The sequence below is a fragment of the Mobula hypostoma genome, chromosome 4 (assembly GCF_963921235.1).
Source record: "Mobula hypostoma chromosome 4, sMobHyp1.1, whole genome shotgun sequence".
Classification (NCBI taxonomy): domain Eukaryota; kingdom Metazoa; phylum Chordata; class Chondrichthyes; order Myliobatiformes; family Myliobatidae; genus Mobula; species Mobula hypostoma.
In genome coordinates, this window is record NC_086100.1 from 35,205,292 (window position 1) to 35,225,336 (window position 20,045).

Genomic DNA, 20,045 nt, shown 5'->3' on the forward strand with positions numbered 1-20,045 from the left:
CAGGATTTGGGTCGGGTTTGATTTACCAAAAGCTGGTACACAAATACAAGTAATTAGTTCCCACTCCCATCAGGGAGGAGACTACGTAACATCCACACCATTCTCAAAAGCAGTTACTTTCCCCAAGCAGTAAGGCTGAGTCCCCTTCCAGAGCACCTAGGGGCAACTCAAGTAGCAACAGTATTTTCAATGAATACGATTAAGTATTCTCGTTTCAGCCTGATACAGCTAAAAAGCACAACTGCTTCGAAGGTCAATGCAGTTAACAAAGATGGTTTAATGCATTTAAGCAAACTATCGCTGCTTAAAACTGACGGAAACAACTCTGATTGTGAACAGAAGCGCCCACGTAGGAAGCGTGGCTGTAGATCAGGGTTACAAGTTTGTTTAAGGAAATGGGGCTTGCTAGCAAACGCGCAGCCTCTAGTGAATAAAATCAATGATCTCAGAGCTAGGGTGCTGAATCAGAGGGACATTAGGACCACGTGTGTCCTTTGTTTCAAGGAATCCTGGTTAACCCCTTCCATACCGAATGCAGCGATTCAGATTGATGGGTTTACTATACACCATCAGGATAGATCTATAGTGTCTCTCGAGCAGAGGTGGAGGTATATGCCTCATGATCAACTCTTTTTAGTGCACAAATATATCAGTGCTGTCCCAATTCTGCTCACCAGACCTGGAATATCTAGTAGTTAAGTGCCGTCCTTTATACCTATCACAGGAGTTCTCTGGGGTCATTTTGGTAGCAATATATATTCCATCTCATGCCAATATCATTCAGACTTCAGATTCTCTGAGCAATGGGATCAATATGCACGAAACAGCGCATCCTAATGCCTTCATCATTGTTTTGGGAAATTTTAAGCAGGGTAGTCTGAAAAAAATCACTAAGCAATTACCACCAACAGAACACTTGCAATATTAGAGGAAGCGACACACTGGACCATTGCTACACCACCATCAAGAATGCCTACTGTGCTATTCTATACCCTCATTTCGGGAAGTCTGATCACCTGGCTGTATTTCTACTCCCTGAGTATAGTCAGAGTCTGAAGACTGCAGCACTAGTAGTGAGGACCAAGAAGGTATGGACAAGGGAAGCACAGGAGTGCCTACAGGACTGCTTGAATCAGTGGACTGGACTGTATTCAGGGATTCATCTTCAAACCTGGATGATTATGCTTCAGTTGTTACCGACTTCATTAAAACCTGTGTGGATGAGTGTGTGCCGAAAAAGACTTACTGTACATTCCCAAACCAAAAGCCGTGGATGAAACAGGAGGTACGTCATCTGCTGAAGGTTAGATCTGTGGCATTCAAGTTTGGCAACCCAGGTGTGTACCAGAAAACCTGGTATGATTTGCAGAGGGCTATTTTAAGGGCAAAGAGACAATTTCGAACGAGGTTGGAGGCGACATCAGGTGTACGGCAACTCTGGCAGGGTCTATAAGACATTACTTCCTACAAAGTGAAACCCAATAGCATGAATGGCAGCGATGCTTCACTACCAGATGAAACCAATGCATGCTATGCATGCTTTGAAAGGGAGAACACAACTACAGTTGTGAAGATCCCTGGTGCACCTGATGACCTTGTGATCTCTGTCTCAGAGGCCAATGTTAGGCTGTCTTTAAAGAGAGTGAACCCTCGCAAGGTGGAAGGTTCCCATGGAGTACCTGGTAGGGCTCTGAAAACCTGTGCCAACCAACTGGCGGGAGTATTCAAGGACATTTTCAATCTCTCACTGCTATGGGAAGAAGTTCCCACTTTCTTCAAAAAGGCAACAGTTATACCAGTGCCTAAGAAGAATAATGTGAGCTGCTTAATGACTATCACCTGATAGCACTCACATCAACAGTGATAAAATGCTTTGAGAGGTTGGTCATGACTGGACTGAACTCCTGCCTCAGCAAGGACCTAGACCTGTTGCAATTTGCCTATCACCACGATAGGTCAACGGCAGATGCAATCTCAATGACTCTCCGCGCGGCTTTAGACCACTTGGACAACACAAGCACCTATGTCAGGATGCTGTTCATCGACTATAGCTCAGCATTTAGTTTCATCATTCCCACAACCTTGATTGAGAGGTTACAGAACCTGGGCCTCTGTACCTCCCCCTGCACTTGGATGCTCGACTTCCCAACTGGAAGACCACAGTCTGTGTGGATTGGTGATAACATCTCCTCCTCGCTGATGATCAACACTGGCGCACTTCAGGGGTGTGTGCTTAGCCCACTGCTCTACTCTCTATATACACATGACTGTGTGGCTAGGCACAGCTCAAATACCATCTATAAATTTGCTGACGATACCACCGTTGTTGGTAGAATCTCAGGTGGTGACGAGAGGGTGTACAGGAGTGAGATATGTCAACTAGTGGAATGGTGCCACAGCAACAACCTGGCACTCAACATCAGTAAGATGAAAGAGCTGATTGTAGACTTCAGGAAGGGTAAGATGAAGGAACACATACCAATCCTCATAGAGGGATCAGAAGTGAAGAGAGTGAGCAGCTTCAAGTTCCTGGGTGTCAAGATCTCTGAGGATCTAACCTGGTCTCAACATATCGATGTAGTCATAAAGAAGGCAAGACAGTGGCTATACTTTATTAGGAGTTTGAAGAGATTCGGTATGTCAACAAATACCAAAACTTCTATAGATGTACCGTGGAGAGCATTCTGACCGGCTGCATCACTGTCTGGTGTAGGGGGGGGGGAGGGGGCAGGGTGTGGGTCCCAAAGAAGCTGCAGACGGTTGTAAATTTAGACAGCTCCATCTTGTGTACTAGCCTACAAAGTACCCAGGATATCTTCAAGGAGCGGTGTCTTAGAAAGGCAGCGTCCATTATCAAGGACCTCCAGCACACAGGCATGCCCTTTTCTCACTGTTACTATCAGGTAGGAGGTACAGAAGCCTGAAGGCACACACTCAGCGATTCAGGAACAGCTTCTTCCCCTCTGCCATCCAATTCCTAAATAGAACATTGAAGCCTTGGACATTACCTCACTTTTTGTAATATATAGTATTTCTGTTTTTTACTTGATTTTTAATCTATCCAATATATGTATACTGTATAAAGTATACTGAATAAGATTTATTTATTTAGTATTTTTTTTCTTCTATATTATGTATTGCATTGAACTATTGCTGGTAAGTTAACAAATTTCACATCACATGTCGGTGATATAGACCTGACTCTTTTTCTGATTCTTCTGATACTGATCAACACCTCCACCACTACCCCACCCCGCCACACCTCACCACCTCTACTTTCATTTCTTATCAGTCACCTTATGTACAGACACCCCTGTGTCTAGCATCACTTATGGACATATAATAAATCTATGTATATAAGCTATCCTATGTATTTATATTTATTATTTTTATTTATTATTGTGCTCTTTATCTTATTGTGTATTTTTTTTTTGTGCTACTTCGGATCCAGAGTAACAATTATTTTGTTCTTCTTTACACTTGTGTACTTGAAATGACATTGAAACAATCTTGAATCTTAAAGCTAACAGAATGTGGTCAGGCAGCATCTATGGAAATGAATAAACAGTCAACATTTCAGACCGAGACCCTCCTTCAAGTCCTGAAGAAGGGTCTCTACCCGAAATGTCAACTGTTCATTAATTTCCATAGATGCTGCCTGTTCTCCTGAGTTCCTCCAGCATTTTGTGTGTGTTGCTTGGATTTCCAGTATCTGCAGATTTTCTCATCTATGAATATACAGTATTTTCAAAGTTAAGGAAGGTAAATGTCCAGTATCCAAATACTGAATGTGCTGGAAATGTGAAAATACTAGATCAAGCAACTTCTGTGGAGAGAAGAGCAGAATTCATTTTTTTTAAATTGTTGGACTTACATTAACACTAAATCTACAGTCCAACCATAATCAAATTGGGAACACTACGTTCATTGTTTTTTAAACAATTAAATGCGCACGGCAGCTTTTTTTTAATCTATCAAGATCCTGCTACAAACTGGTGTGCTGATGTGACCAGTCTCATGTAAGGGGTTGGATATTAAATTTGTGTACACAATTAAACATTGCAGTTCTTCATCAGACAACTGAATAGAGAATACTTGCCAATGACATTGTTTGTCGTCATCTTCTCTCCCTTTCTTCATGGAAAGCTATAGCCTACACATAACTTTTCTTTCTCTCTGGTGCATTGTACTTATAAGGCAGCAAGGATGACTTGGTTCCACTTTATTCCTGTGTGTTTTGTGAAGGCTTATGTGAACTATTCACTCATGTGAAGGACTCAATCTTATTTGGTACAAGGCTGTGCTGATTTTGGATCTGTTGTGGGTGCATCAGTCAATTTCATGGGTTGCACAAAATTATTTAGCAGACATAGGGTGGAAATTAATGTCTAAGAGCAGACACATTTAAGATGGGTAACCAACCTTTGAGATGGACTAAAATGCTTACGGAGATCAAAAATTTCCACATCTCGTGCTGAATCAGATAATTGATCAGGTTATCAGGTTCAATAATCAGATCGTTAAACCGGTACTGGTGTTTTATCGAGGAAAAGCCAAATCTCTACAGATACTAATTATACTTATGTTCAAACATTCCAGGAACTGATGGTTTTCTGTAGTTCCTATTAGATAGGAGTCATCAGTTTGTCTGAGAGGCATTGTCTATGAAAAGCTTTTTTTTTCAGGTTCTAAAATACCATCATCATTGATCTTACATAATTATTTCTGTGCAATCTTTGTTTAGTGACCAGGCTAATGTAAACAATAGCACATTAGATATTGGACACTCCTGCCTTTGTTCATCTTTCCCAGCCACTCCCTAACCTGGTTCCACTGGCCCTTCATTCCCTCCCCATCTGGCTCCATGTATGATCTACCAGCTTCTCTCTCACCCCTTCCACACCTGGTTCCATCTGTCTGTCATCCTCTTTCGAACTCTAATCGTCTCAATCCTGCCCCTTTGTAACTACTACATAGTGGCAATCTTTCCTATTCTATAGGGACAAAAGGTGTATGACCATGTTCCTGGTTGAGATCCTGTGGCAGGACAGAGAGAGCAATAGAAATGTGCAGTAAATCCTATGCTGAGTTCCAGCATTCTGTTGCTGTTCTGATAAAAAGATGTTCCAGATTCTACAAATCAGTAGCACGTTGACTACCTTGGGAAGTATTAGACAGGCTGCTGCAAGCTTACAGTTTTCAAAAGAAGTCTAAGTGGACAGGTCCTGACAGGCCCAGCAAATAGTATCACATTTCACCAACTTGCATTCCTCTGAATCCTATCCAGACAAAATCATTTACTTTTGATTCTGTAGATAAAGCAATGTGAGTTTTCAGAGGATTAATTTTAAGACTTTACTGCAAGTGTAACCTGAATTTGTCTTTCAGTACATTTTCCTTCCGTTTCACTAAGCCCACTTATATAGCTGCTAGGCTGGATGATACTTCCGTGCTTAACAGTGGAGCATAGAATTAATGAATCTGCAGTTTAGTCTATCTGACCAAATGCCTGTTTCTTTGCTATAGGAAAAAAAAACCGGTTTAGCTACTATTTCATTGAAATTAATCTTCTCACATGGGAAATTATCCCTAGCTCTGAGCTTTGTTTATGAGGATATTGATTAATGAAACATACTGTAATTGATTTAGACTGGTCAAAGAACACTGAGGCTGTCTACAAGAAGGGTCAGAGCCGTCTCTATTTCTTGAGGAGACTGAGGTCCTTTAACATCTGCCGGACGATGCTGAGGATGTTCTACTAGTCTGTGGTGGCCAGTGCTATCATGTTTGCTGTTGTGTGCTGGGGCAGCAGGCTGAAGGTAGCAGACACCAACAGAATCAACAAACTCATTCGTAAGGCCAGTGATGTTGTGGGGATGGAACTGGACTCTCTGACGATGGTGTCTGAAAAGAGGATGCTGTCTAAGTTACCTGCCATCTTGGACAATGTCTCCCATCCTCTACATAGTGTACTGGGTGGGCACAGGAGTACATTCAGCCAGAGACTCATTCCACCGAGATGCAACACAGAACGTCATAGGAAGTCATTCCTTCCTGTGGCCATCAAACTTTACAACTCCTCCCTTGGAGGGTCAGACACCCTGAGCCAATAGGCTGGTCCTGGACTTAATTCATAATTCACTGGCATAATTTACATATTACTGTTTATGGTTTTATTACTATTTATTATTTATGGTGCAACTGTAACGAAAACTAATTTCCCCCGGGATCAATAAAGTATAACTATGACTTTATGTGGTATGCAATCTGCCTTTTGCCACTTGGAGTGATTATTTGATGCTCTCAAATGACTGAAACTTAGAACAAAAGATCTTTGCTTAAACAAAAGATACTGACAGCCATAATCCAGTAGCCACCCATTTTAATTCCACTTCCCATTTCCATTCCGATATATCAATCCATGGTTTCCTCTGTCATGATGAGGCCACACTCAGGTTGGAGTAGCAACACTTTATATTCCATCTGGGTAGCCTCCAACCTGATGGCATGAACATCGATTTCTCTAACTTCTGGTAATGCCCCCCCCCCCCCCACACACACACACACACACACACTCATCATTCCAATTTCCTTTTTCCCTCTCACCTTACTTGCCCATCACCTCCTTCTAGTGCTCCTCCCTCTTCTTCCATGGCCATGTGTCCTCTCCTCCCCGTTCTCCAGCCCTGTATCTCTTTCACCAAGCAACTTCACGTCTCCCCCCTTCCCAGTTTCACCTGTCACCTTGTGTTTCTTCCTGCCCTCCCCCCACCTAACTGTGAGTCCTCATCTTTTTTGTCTTCAGTCCTAATGAAGGGTCTTGGCCCGAAACATCAACAATACTCTTTTCCATAGATGCTGCCTGGTCTGCTGGGTTCCTCCAGCATTTTGTGTGTGTGTTGCTTGAATTTCCAGCATCTGCAGATTTTCTCTTGTTTGTGATACCAGAAATACCATTTACTCAGTACCCATGTTCGCTTATTAATTTTGGAAATTTGAGCATAGGAACTAATTTGCTAGCTTTAGCTATTGCTTATATCATTTGGATATCTGAAATAGCAATGCATATTTTATAAGCATAGTATTTGCTGCACTTTTCTGTTGAGATTTGTGAGAGTTATTTGGGAGCTAAAATAATTATTTACATAATGGTGGATTTTGTATATGTATACGTTTTTAAATAGTACTTAGTTGGTTAATTTTGATTCATATTTTGCAGAAACATTAATTTGTACTATAGTTGCTTTATGTAGATTTCAGGCTGCAGCAGGCCTCTGAATTTAATATGTAATTGGCAGAATTTAGCACATTAATAACATAAATATGCCTGATTTATTGTGCACACAATATTGTTAATGGTGCATAATTACCATTAATTGTTAACATTTTTAGTGTCACTCACACAATACTAATACATAACACGTGGACTTGCTTACTAAACCATTGGTAGTTAATATTGTTTATCCCACGTAGAATTTTTTTTTAACCACTAAGAAGTTACAGAAGATGATATAAAGTGCAACACAGTTAGGAGTACTAAAGTTAATTTCAGGAAAGGTGGGATAGAATCCAATAGTATGAATAATTAAAAAATATCATTGTACTTACTATTACCTTATACAGTCCATTAATGCTGTAACATTAATGCTTTCTATTGGACCATTCCGCAAGAAGCAGTAGTTTTCAGGGAAATCGTCACACATTACACCAGAGAGCTGGAGTGGTAATAAATCAGACGTTCAGAAATGTTTCTATGTTCAGGTTCAGGAGAATGTTCATGGCGTTACGATGGAGGAATGTCAGACTGCGCTTCAGAACCACACCTGGAACGTTCAAAAAGCCATACAGTACCTCAAGGTAACCGTGAGCTCGGATCCATCCTTTACCTCAGTCTTAATTAATAGCAGTGCTGTGGAGGCACTAAAGATAAGACAGATCTAGCTTTAGCCATGAGAAGGTGCTGTACTGAAAGCCTGTCATTTGATAGGTTTTTATGGAAAGCGTACTTTTGGGTGATGTATGTATCATTCCGTATGGATCTCTTTGGGTTGAAAGGAAATGAAGCACCTTCCTGCATTTTGACCCCTGTACTGGTGGTGATAATGGATTAATAACTTGCTAGGATACCAACTAGATGGAAACTTTTTAAATACATGGAGGAATGCTGTTACTCTCCTTTAATCAGGTAGCCTTTTATTTTTTTGTTACATTTTATTTAGACACAACGCAGAATGAGCCCTTCTGACCCTTTGAGCTGTGCCGCCAGCAACCCACTGGTTTAACCCTAGCCTAATCACAGGACAACTTACAATGTCCAATTAACCTACTAACTTTGTATCTTTGAACTGATATGTTTGTTGGACTGTTAGAAGAAACTGGAGCACCTGGAGGAAACCCACACATTCATGAGGAGGACATGCAAACTCCTTACAATGGCATTGGAATTGAACTCCAAACTCTGATGTCCTATTGTTTGATGTACTGCTGAGGCATTTAGAATTTATGCTTGTATGTGAGAAAATTTAAAATACAATTTAACAGAGTAGTTGTTGAGAAATATTGTAAGTCAACTGCACTACAGCAGGAATGGTATCTCCTGAAGAAAAGGTAGTGTAATAATCCATTCCAATGTGCAGCGTATGTACTTTCTGGATGTTGTTGCCTCAGTTGGTCTAAGATCTCAGAAAGGATGTTCACAATTTTGCAGTGATATTATCCTTGGTGTTGTAACTACTGGATCTTCCACATTAGAGATGATTATGGAGAAGAAGAACTGGACTAGCTACCGCAGACTTCACACTTTTTAAAACCAGCTTAATCTGTGTTGGACTAGCAATCAGTCATGTTTGCATTCATAGATTCATACAAAATTGAGTGTTGAATGTGCTTTATTTAGTCTGCTAATTGTGGTTTGCAAGAAGTTGAAGTGGCTGCACTAATTTGAAGGCTGAAGTGTATGAAAGGTGAATTATTCATGGAAATGTGTTTGCTTACATGAGGAGTGGAAGTAAGGATACCTGATGAAATATGCAATTCAAATGCATATTTTGAAAGCACTTCTCTAAATAAAATTCGTCCTCATGATCAGAAAGTTGAAACCCATTATGCATTTAATAGTACAATAGAGCATATTCTGAGCTGCTGCCCCAGAGCTCTTGCCGATGGCCATTATTGGTGGCAGTGTGACCAGGTCCTCCGGACAATTGCTGAGACATTCTGTAGCACTCTTAACATCTGCCGGAAAACAAGTCTGGTCAAGAATACCATCTGTTTTGTCAAAGATGGGGAAAGACCAACAGAACACCAGAAAGCAACCGGGTTGCTCTTCACTGCGCAGGACTGGAAGCTAAAAGCAGACCTGGGAAAACAGCTGCAGTTTCCTTCCCACATTACAGAGACTACATTGTAGCCTGATATTGTGTTGTGGTCTGACTCATTGAAGCACGTTCTTATGCTTGAGCTTACCGTGCCACGGGAAGAATGCATGGAGGAGGCCTACGAGTGGAAAAGAGCCAAGTATGAAGATCTGAAGAACAACTGCCAAAGAAGAGGCTGGACAGCAAAGTGTTGGCCTGTGGAGATCGGGTGTTGTGGCTTTGCAGGCCAGTCGCTCTGCAAAGTATACACTGCACTTGGAATGACGGGAGACAGAAGAAGGAGAGCCATTTCTACTACCACGGATGCAGCAGAGAAAGCGTCAAGATGGCTCTGGATAAAGCGGGCAGATCCATTGGTTGCTGCTAGGGCACAGGCTGGGGTCTGATCAACCCCGGTCGGGTCGCCTGGGCGAGGGTGTATGATGTTGAAAGATCCGAAACACCTGACAACCCCAGGTAACATCACTGATGATCTGCCCTAGCTTAGCATCATGCAGATGTTTCTGTAAGAAAAGAAGCAAAGGGATTTTATAAAGCTCCACATGATTCTATTACCAAAAATTGTGTTGAGCTGCAACTAAGTATTGTTTAAAAAAGTTTTATCTTGCTACATTCCTTTAAGTACAAGCTTTTACAAATGCTTCAATAATATTGGCGGTTCTTCATTCATGAATCAGTTTCAATCTGTGATTTTTGTAATGTATAAGAAAATTGTGATGTTGAGAGTCATCTGACACAAATCCTTCTGAGCACAGTGTACAAGTTAGATGGGAAATTGACCAGGTAAAATAGTGTGAATGTCAAGATTCTCATCCTCTTCTATTGCCTCTCCTTCATGCTGTATTTCTCATTTATTTATGCTGGTAAACCTGTTTTATCCAAAGAGCAGATAAAGTTTAGCAATCTGTAGTAGATATAGACACAGATCTGTAATAACAACAGATAAATGCAAAGACAAAGTGGCATCATGGAAGTTTCATTGAAGTACCTGAGAATTCAGCCCTTATCGAAAATCTTGAGAGCAAATTTATTCCTTCCTAATGTCCATCTCTGGATTTGTGTACACATCATGAGCTGCTTCCAAGTGGTATAGTTTTGTATCATTGATTCTAGTCGTGGTATTCACAGCTACTTCAAGATTTTACATAACGACGGAACCTGTGAGTGCATGTCTTCATCTAGGTAGATTTTGCGTTGTGTGTAGATTCAAAGAAAAATCTAGTATAATAGTCGTGCAAGAACATTGTAGTTGTGTACGATTGTTCACCTCTAGCTCTGAGCCCACAGGGGACTCTACGAAATCTGTAACTATGCAGGGTCTAAGCGCTCCATCTCACATTCTTCTCTTGTTAGGTTGAGCAACTATTCTGTCTTGGGTTGAAGACAAGAAGCGAATGTCAGAAGATTCTAGAAATGTTTGACTGGAATCTGGAATTAGCCAGTTGCCACCTGCTAGACACGTACAGTGCAGCTCGACATAGGTATGTGATACTTGGCATAAAGCATGGTATGTCTGCCTATCTTCTGGTATGCTTATTGACGAAGGAATAAGAAAGAAGACATTAATTGAGTTCCCGCCCTTCAGGTGGGAAAAGGAAACTGTATATTCTCATTATTTTAACTTTGCTGTTTCAAATTCTTTGCCATCCTGTTGTGAGTCATCAAAGACAGTTCCATTAATAATGGAAATAATGCTCTCATTACAGAACATGAACACAAATCTACAGTCTTGATGCAACAGTCAAAAGTTCTTTGCCAGCAAAGTCATTCCTGCAAAAGATATGATGAGCAAATGTTCTTGCTGAATTACTTGTGCCACTCCAGGGTTATTGTCCACATTTTGCTACAGCCCCAGGAGTGCTTTATATAGATTATTAATACTCATGTATCTGTATTTTCTGTTTGTTATAATGAAGAAGTATCAGTTTTTTTTTAGAAGGATAGGCAGATTACTTTTACACCACCGGGAAACATTAAACCAGTGATTCCTAATGGTGACGGTACTGCTTCCCAAGGGGTTGGTTATGTGTCCTAAGGGGCATTAGGGGAAATAGAAGTTGTCTGGGGGTGTTCAGGATTCCTGGTTTGGGGGTGGGGTATAAGACGCACCCCAACTTGAGGCATGAGACTTAACTGACTGTTAGTAGAGCAGGCACTTTCAAAAAATAAGGATGAAGCACTGGAACACAGGAAGAACTAGAGCTCTGCAGGTGGTGAGTACCTGTCTTCACAACACATCTGAAACTCTGCCATCTCATCCGACCTTACCAACCAAACAGACATTATCAGGGATGCATAAATGAGCAACTTGGGTGCTCAACAGTTCCCCTTGACTCGCAGCACGGAATGAGTTCATGCATTTTAACAGTTGGTAGGTCAAGGGCACCCTCTCAACTTTATCTACAGATTTATGGATCTGTGTTAATTTTTATTTTAATTTAGCCCTGTTAATGATGGATAAATGCGTATGGTGTGATCTTTGGGTCTGAAGGTAGTCAATCCTTGAATTCTAATCCTGCTAAGAAACAGAAACTAAAGAAAGTGCATCAATACAATGTTACTTACCTGGAGTATGGGTTTTATTGATTTCTGTCAGATCAGAGATGTCCCATGTGTCTTATTTGTAATACTGTGCTGTCTAATGAAGACATGAAACCATCAAAATTGCAGGAACACTTCCGTAAAAGACACCCTGAAAAGGCTACTTATGGTATTACTCAGTTCCAGAAGACGAAAGAAGCATTTGAAAGGCATTGCACACTTGATTCATTTGCCAAGAAAGCTGAAAATGACCTTTGTAGTGGTCTCTTTGCTTCTTATAACATTTGTAAAATGATCGCAAAGTGTGGAAATTCTCATACAATTAGTGAAAGATTAATAAGGCCTGCTGTATCAGAAGTGCTCACTACTGTTCTCAAAATGGACACCAGTATTTTAAAATCAATTCCTCTGAGTAATAACTAGCTCATTGTTGAAATGTGTGAAGATATTATCAACTACGTACAGAGCTACAAAAACAGAATTTGGGAGACAACTGGATCAGTCAACTCTGCGAGACAGTGAGACATTCCTTTTTGTAAAAAGTTAAAAACAAATATCAACGGAGAATCAATCTATGACGATCTGGAGGTATATATTGAGGATAAAAGTGTTCCGATTAGGAACATGATTTCTTGTGCAACAGATGGAGCACCATATATGACAGGTCTCCATGTTGGTTTAGTGGCAATTATGAAAAATGAAATTCCAAGGCTGTTTCAATAGGTACATTTAATAGACAATAGGTGCAGGAGTAGGCCATTCGGCCCTTTGAGCTAGCACCGCCATTCACTGTGATCATGGCTGATCATCCACAATCAGTATCCAGTTCCTGTCTTCTCCCCATATCCCTTGACTCCGCTATCTTTAAGAGCTCTATTTACAAACGTAACTCTCTATCTAATGTCAGAGAAATGTACGCAATATACACCCTGAAATTCTTTTTCTTTGCAAACATCCATGAAAACAGAGTGCCCCAAAGAATGAATGACAGTTAAATGTTAGAACCCCAAAACCTCCCCAGCTCCCCCTCCCACACACAAGCAGCAGCAAAGCAATGACCTGCCCACCAGCAAAAAAGCATCAGCTCCCCCCACTGAGCACACAAGCGTGCAGCAAAGCATCAATAAAGGCACAGACTTGCAGTATCCCAAAGACTGCTCGTTCACCTTGTAATTCAACATACCACTGGCTGGCTAGCTGGCTCTTTCTCTCCCCTTCTCTCTCTCCCCTTCTCTCCCTCCCTTTCTCTCTCTCTCCTTTTCTCTCTCTCTCCCTTCCTCTCTCTCTCTCTCTCCCTTCCTCTCTCTCTCTCTCTCCCTTCCTCTCTCTCTCTCTCTCCCTTCCTCTCTCTCTCTCTCTCCCTTTCTCTCTCTCGCCCCTCTCTCCCCCTCTCTCTCCCTCTCTCTCCCCCTCTCTCTCCCCCTCTCTCTCCCCCTCTCTCTCCCCCTCTCTCTCCCCCTCTCTCTCCCCCTCTCTCCCCCTCTCTCCCCCCTCTCTCCCCCTCTCTCCCCCTCTCCCCCTCTCTCCCCCTCTCTCCCTCTCTCTCCCCTCTCTCTCCCCCTCTCTCCCCCTCTCCCCCCTCTCTCCCCCCCTCTCTCCCCCCTCTCTCCCCCTCCCCTCTCCCCCCTCTCCCCCTCTCTCCCCTCCCTCTCTCTCCCCTCTCCCCCTCTCCCCTTTCCCCCTCTCCCCTTTCCCCCTCTCCCCCTTTCCCCCTCTCCCCTCCCCCTCTCCCCCCTCTCCCCTCTCCCCTCCCCCTCCCCCTCTCTCCCTCTCTCCCCCACCCTCTCTCCCCCTCCCTCTCTCCCCCTCCCCCTCTCCCCCTCCCCCTCTCCCTCTCCCTCTCTCTCTTTCTCTCTCTCTCTCTTTATTAAGGGAAAAAGAGATGTCCCGGTTTCACAATGAGAGGGGAGACATAACAAAACAACTCACTGATTTATCATGTCGCTTTTTCTAAGCTCTGTCCTGCTGGGCACCTACCCAACAGCAAGGCCACTGCCTCTGATCTTCCTTATTCTCCTGCGATGCATCAGTCGGCAGCAGCAGCAGCAGCACCAGTCTTGAATCTGCCCGCCTCCAGAGCCACGGAAATCTGGCACCCTGAAGGCGTGCTAGTCTTCTAGGCCGTGTCCTTGGCATATTGAAAAGCGGCCGGTCATGAGGCTCTAAAAGCAGGTCCCATTCCTGCAAAGAACTGAAGTCAGAGTGTAACTCCAGGTCAGGGTCTTCAAAAGAGCGTTAAAAGGGAAAAATAGAGATATCAAAGATAGAAATAAAGCTGTTTCCGAAGATGCAAGCAAAGCAGTCGCTGTTTAGCGCCATAATCACTCAGCCCTGCTTTTTGCAATCCGTTGTGTAATTCATTGTGAATATCTCACAGCCAAAAACCTCAGCAGCAACTTTTTTCAAGCTGACTCTTGCAGTCTCTGCTATCAACAAAATTAAAAACGATGGAGAGTTTGAACGCTTGCTTCTTCACACTGAAGTGACTTGGCTGTCAACAGGCTGCAGCTTAAAATGTTTCTTTGATCTTTTTGACACTGCGGTTGATTTTTTGTTCAAGGTTGACGAGAGCTTGAGAAACAAGATTGGACTTCTACGTGGAGATATTGCATACCTACCCAACCTCTATGACAAAATGAACATTCTAAGTTTGAAACTGTAGAGTGAGAATTTCTATTTAATCCAGGCAATAAGTACAGTATCCACTTTTATCCGGAAAATTGGGAATGTATAAACAAAACATTGGGAGAAAAATGTTCTCACAGTTTCCCTGCATGGAAAGTATGGCACACTCTTTCACAGATGGTGATTTGCAACAGTACTGCTTACACCTGCAGTCACCGAAGAGACACATTTTCAGAATTGATTTAAGGATTTGAAATATCTGGAAAGTCCGGACTGGGTAATTAACCCATTTCTTTGCAAGGTGGAAGAACAGAAAGAGAGCTTACAAGAAGAAATTATCGAAATTCAGAATGATGAAGAAGCAAAAATGTCAGCTTTTGTGGTATGTGGCTACACCGTCATATGAAGTTTCCTGGTCTTTCCTACCTTGTTGGAAGAGGCTTCAGTGTAGTGAACAGCATCCTTACAAAAAACGGAAACCGCTTGGACATTGTTTTGTGTGGGGACTTAAGGCTTTTGCTGTCACAACTTGAACCAGATATTTCAACTCTTGCTAAAAACCATCAGGCTCAAGGATCACATTGATATTGAAGCTGCACAGGTTCTGTGTAAGCTAGGTTTAATGACAAATAAAAATTTAAAGCAGGATCATTTTTCTGTTGTTAGCATATGGTAGACATGTTTTTACACTATAGAGGCACTGGAAAAGTATATTGTGCCTAAGCCGGCAAGTATGAAGGTTCTTTAGGGGGGTATTGGGCAAAAAAAAATGGTTGGGAAACACTGCATTGAACTATGATCCAGAGCTCAGACTACACAGGAAGACTAACTAGCCATTTTTTTTTCCTTTTAATGTACAGGCGATGACAGGCTTCACAGTGGAGGAAAAGAACTTGTCACACATTGGGTAATTGCTCCAATGTTTTCAGAATTGTGGAAACAGTCGTTCACTGGACAGAATTTTCAGATCATTTTCTGTGAAGCAAAGAATATTCAAATGACTGTCTTAACTAACTCTGGCACTATTTGTGCATTGTGGTCCTGCTGGTAGGTGGGATTCCACTTCTCGATAGCAGTATTCTTCAAAAGCAACAGGTTGTTTGTTCTTGGTGAAAAGATAATTGTAATTTTGTGGCATACAGTAATCCCAACAGCCTTCTGTATATAAATATAAAATATATATAATATAAATTTTATTTGACAAGTTGATAGTAGATTGCAGTTGTGTTTATATTTTGCATTGAATTTGTCACATTGATGTTCTAATAATTATTTAAGTTGTTTTCCTAAAAGACGTTTGAATGAGTTTAACATTCTGAATTTCCTATCCAGGTAAAGTTTAGCCATTTTAGATTTCTCCAAGAATGCAGTTTTTGAAAGTTTATTAGCATGACTTTTTACTGATTAAGACCTGGTATGAAGTTAGTCATGTTAAATCTGTCAAAGTACTTGTCCTCTTCTGTGATATGGTACATTTAAGTGCCCCCTGCCTGTAGTACGGTTCTCATCAAATTAAGAACACAATATTGAGTTTTGGGATTGACCATAATCTTTATCACTATGAGCATAAGGTTTAACATTGCTGAAATTGTAACATAATACCCAGGATACCTTGATATACACTCATTTTCAAATAAAGTCCTGATGAGCTCTGTTAGTTCACTATGTGAAGAATAGTTATTGCCAATAGCAAAGGAAGTAATGAAGTAAAGAGAGGAATGGATTCAAGTTGTGTGGCCGCTACAGAAATGAAACTACTTTCTGAACCGTGGTCTTGCAAATGTAAAAACTGTTTGGGATTATATATCGATACTGGATTTTACTGGATTTCCCACTAGGATAAGATGATACAGCACAAAAAATGGGGAACATTGGGGTGTGTAAATTAGGAGGTAATAGATTTTATCCATTTTGCAAGTAAATTGAAGATGTTTAAACTGATGTCAACCAAGTTTGGGGAGAATTGTAGCTTCTGATCATACAGTAAAATGTACTTTTTTCATAAAAACAATGTCATTGTGGTGATATTTTGACACTCCAAAAAAGTACAAACGAAACTTTTTTTCATCATCAATCCATTTCTCTATACCTCTTTGGGTTTCAATGTTATCAAATCAGTCATCTAGTCCTTTCACATAGATTAAGTGGCTTGTTGGCATTAGTTTGTAGTTTCCATTAATTATTCAAAATAATCTTTTCATTTTGAGATGAGCTTCATATCCATTATCTCATTTAAAGCCTTTTGCTTTTATCTTTGGAGTTGCCCTTTCTGACTGTCTATTCCTGAATCTTTTCTATGTGGTTGCCATTTCCGGTCATGGATACTTTAGCACTCATTAACCTCCCAAAAAACCTATTTTCCATAAACTATAATGAATTTCAAACTCTGCTATTAGTATTCTATCTTCCACACATCTGATTCATATGCTATGTGCCAACTTTGTCCTTTCTTCCAGTATAGCTACCTTTCATAAGGTTCCTTTAATCTATTAGGCTTTCAATATTATTCTACTCTATTTTTTATTTTAAAAAGATATGAAGCAGCTTTAATTATTTATCCTCAGGATCCAGATTACATTCAGTGCTTTGGCACCCTCTATAAATGTTACAATAACAAAGGGTTTTATGGAATTTCCCCAATGTTTAAATTTGATAGCTGTACCAAATTAAAAAGGTAGATAATTAAGAGAGACCTTAATTCTGGACTATATAACTTGGGATCATTATCCATTGTTAGGAAACTATAAGAACCAGTCAGTTCATCAGGCTCCTGTTTTGAAACTCAGAGATTGAAATAAGAAATTGGATGGATCATTCTCGAGACTTTTCAGGTTCTAATGTTCGCCTGTCAGGTTCTACTCATAACTGAAAGATCAGAAGAAAAACAGACTTCTACTGAAGTTTTACTTTGAGTTTGTTTCAGTCCATTCCAGATGGTAGCTGGACCAAAATGTCAATTCCATTGTAACACAACAGTAAGCCTGGAGAATGGCTAATCTATCTGCGGATTTCTGACCATGTTTTCTGATTAGTCCAGTGTCACCCTCTGGTAAAAGTGAGTGCATTATCTGCAAGTTTGAACAAAATTTTAGAATATTTTATAAATGGAGACTATGTGGTAATCTATTCTTCCTGAGGACTACAGTAACCCTTGTTCATCGGAAACAAAATTAGAACAGCATTGCATCCTTATTTATTCAAATATGTTATTTATTACAATATTTTGATAATGTAATTTTATAAAAGCTATTATTAATAACTGATGTCAAGTTATTCCATAATTTGTGAAAGAAAGTTATTGCATCATGACAAAGCCTTGGTGAGGAAGCAATATTTAACTCAATTACTCTTTAGTCTAAAATTCCCAAGTGATTCTTTGAGTTTAAGTGCCATGACCAAAGGCAGTCTGGATCAGAGAAAGGAGGTTGAAACATCACATGGTCAGTCTTTCTAATGTTCCTTCTGAATTGCACTTTCTCACTTTCCCCTACTTCCGGTGAAACCTACTTTGTGCCACATGCTTTAGCCAGGTCAGGTAGGGCTAGCATTTTCCTCACATTCACTGTTATTGTATAATCCTACCCAGAGGTGAAATACACTTATGCACAGAGTAGTGCTTGCCTGAGAATTTTTTTAAAAAGTAAATCATTTAGTCTGGTTTGTTTGTGTTAATAGCATCAATCATCTTTGAGCCTCAGATATGCCACCTAATGGTCTGATCAGAAAAATCATTTAGAAAATGGCTTTCACATTTGAATCAATTATTCAGTTGTTTAAATGACCAATTCAATGCTTTAATGCAGAGATGCGATCTGTACCATTTAAGCATGGACATCATGTGGGTGGGGAGGGGTTTCTGTGAAAATGAACACTGCACATTTGTATAAAGTTTATTTTTCAATCTGTTTTGTAGAATTCAGTTGGTGCATGTCTTGTACTCAGCATTTCTTGGATTGCAACATTGTCATAATGCTACACTTGGAAAAAAAAGTAGTGTTAACTCAGGTCTTGTTGAATCCTTGTAAAACGAAAAATAAAAGTTATTGTACTGAAATGTGAGCTAATTCCCTCTATTATAAGAGAAACTGTCCCTTTTTTTGAGTTCTGTGAATATTTGTAAAGTGTTCATGAATTTCTATTTGTGGTTAACTACAATTTCAGTGTAGTATTCATCTACATAAAACCAGTGAGTATAATTAAATGGGGCCACTAGTACATTGCTGCTATGTTTCTCCCATTTTACCTCTCTTTGTATTGTGTTTTTCACAGGTCTACGTGGATACAAAAAGTCTAATCGGCCCTAATAAACCTTGATGTATTCAGACACAAGTAATAATCAAAAATTGTGTAACAAAACCTGTAACATTGATATTAATATAAAAAAATTCTTCTGCATAACTGATTATGTCACTATTAATCACAGTACCACTACTTCTTTCCTTTAGCCCAAAAGCAGTGATAATATTACACTCAGACAATGTATTCCTGTTAGGATGTTCTGAGAAACTGCACAATTATTTTTAAAAGCTAACTTGTAGACAGTCAAATCTGGAACCCTCGATAATGTGAACAAGGAAAGGGAGTAAATAGTTTTTTGCTGCACAGCATAACTAATCCGAGGAGAATCTATGACATGGTGAGAAACACAGCAAATTTTTAGCACTGTAAATTTGTTTTACTCATAAAATAAAAACATTTCATTTCTGAAATAAAATGTTTATATGAGTTTATTTATATTGAAATACCTAGGATTCCAGTTAATTGTACATTTTGGTCCGATTAACGGCTGCCTCAATTAGCCGAAGTTTCATGGAAATAGTTTAAAAGGTATTTTAAAAAAAAATCGAACTACCATTAAGTGAGTAACAAATTATATACTTAAATGAAAAACAGAACAAATTAGAACATTACCAAACAACAGGAATTCTGCAGATGCTGGAAATTCAAGCAACATACATCAAAGTTGCTGGTGAACGCAGCAGGCCAAGCAGCATCTGTAGGAAGAGCTGCAGTCGACGTTTCAGGCCGAGACCCTTCGTCAGGACTAACTAAAGGAAGAGTGAGTAAGGGATTTGGAAGTTGGAGGGAGAGGGGGAGATCCAAAATGATAGGAGAAGACAGGAGGGGGAGGGATAGAGCCGAGAGCTGGACAGGTGATAGGCAAAAGGGGATACGAGAGGATCATGGGACAGGAGGTCCGGGAAGAAAGACAAGGAGGCGGGGGTGACCCAGAGGATGGGCAAGAGGTATATTCAGAGGGACAGAGGGAGAAAAAGGAGAGTGAGAGAAAGAATGTGTGTGTGCATAAAAATGAGTAACAGATGGGGTACGAGGGGGAGGTGGGGCCTTAGCGGAAGTTAGAGAAGTCGATGTTCATGCCATCAGGTTGGAGGCTACCCAGACGGAATATAGGTGTTGTTCCTCCAACCTGAGTGTGGCTTCATCTTTACAGTAGAGGAGGCCGTGGATAGACATGTCAGAATGGGAATGGGATGTGGAATT

General features: G+C 40.6%; 1 protein-coding gene across 8 annotated transcripts in view; it reads left to right on the forward strand.

The window, feature by feature from the left end:
- tnk2b (tyrosine kinase, non-receptor, 2b) overlaps window positions 1-19,195 on the forward strand; it is a 255,079-nt gene extending 235,884 nt beyond the window's left edge. For all 8 annotated transcript variants that reach the window (XM_063045579.1, XM_063045572.1, XM_063045580.1 and 5 more), the window contains 3 exons: window positions 7,762-7,857; window positions 10,731-10,858; window positions 15,404-19,195. In XM_063045579.1, coding sequence (XP_062901649.1) covers window positions 7,762-7,857; window positions 10,731-10,858; window positions 15,404-15,410 — 231 coding nt within the window. In that variant the 3' untranslated portion in view covers window positions 15,411-19,195. The remainder of the gene's footprint in view (window positions 1-7,761; window positions 7,858-10,730; window positions 10,859-15,403) is intronic.
- The last annotated feature ends 850 nt before the right edge of the window (window positions 19,196-20,045 follow it).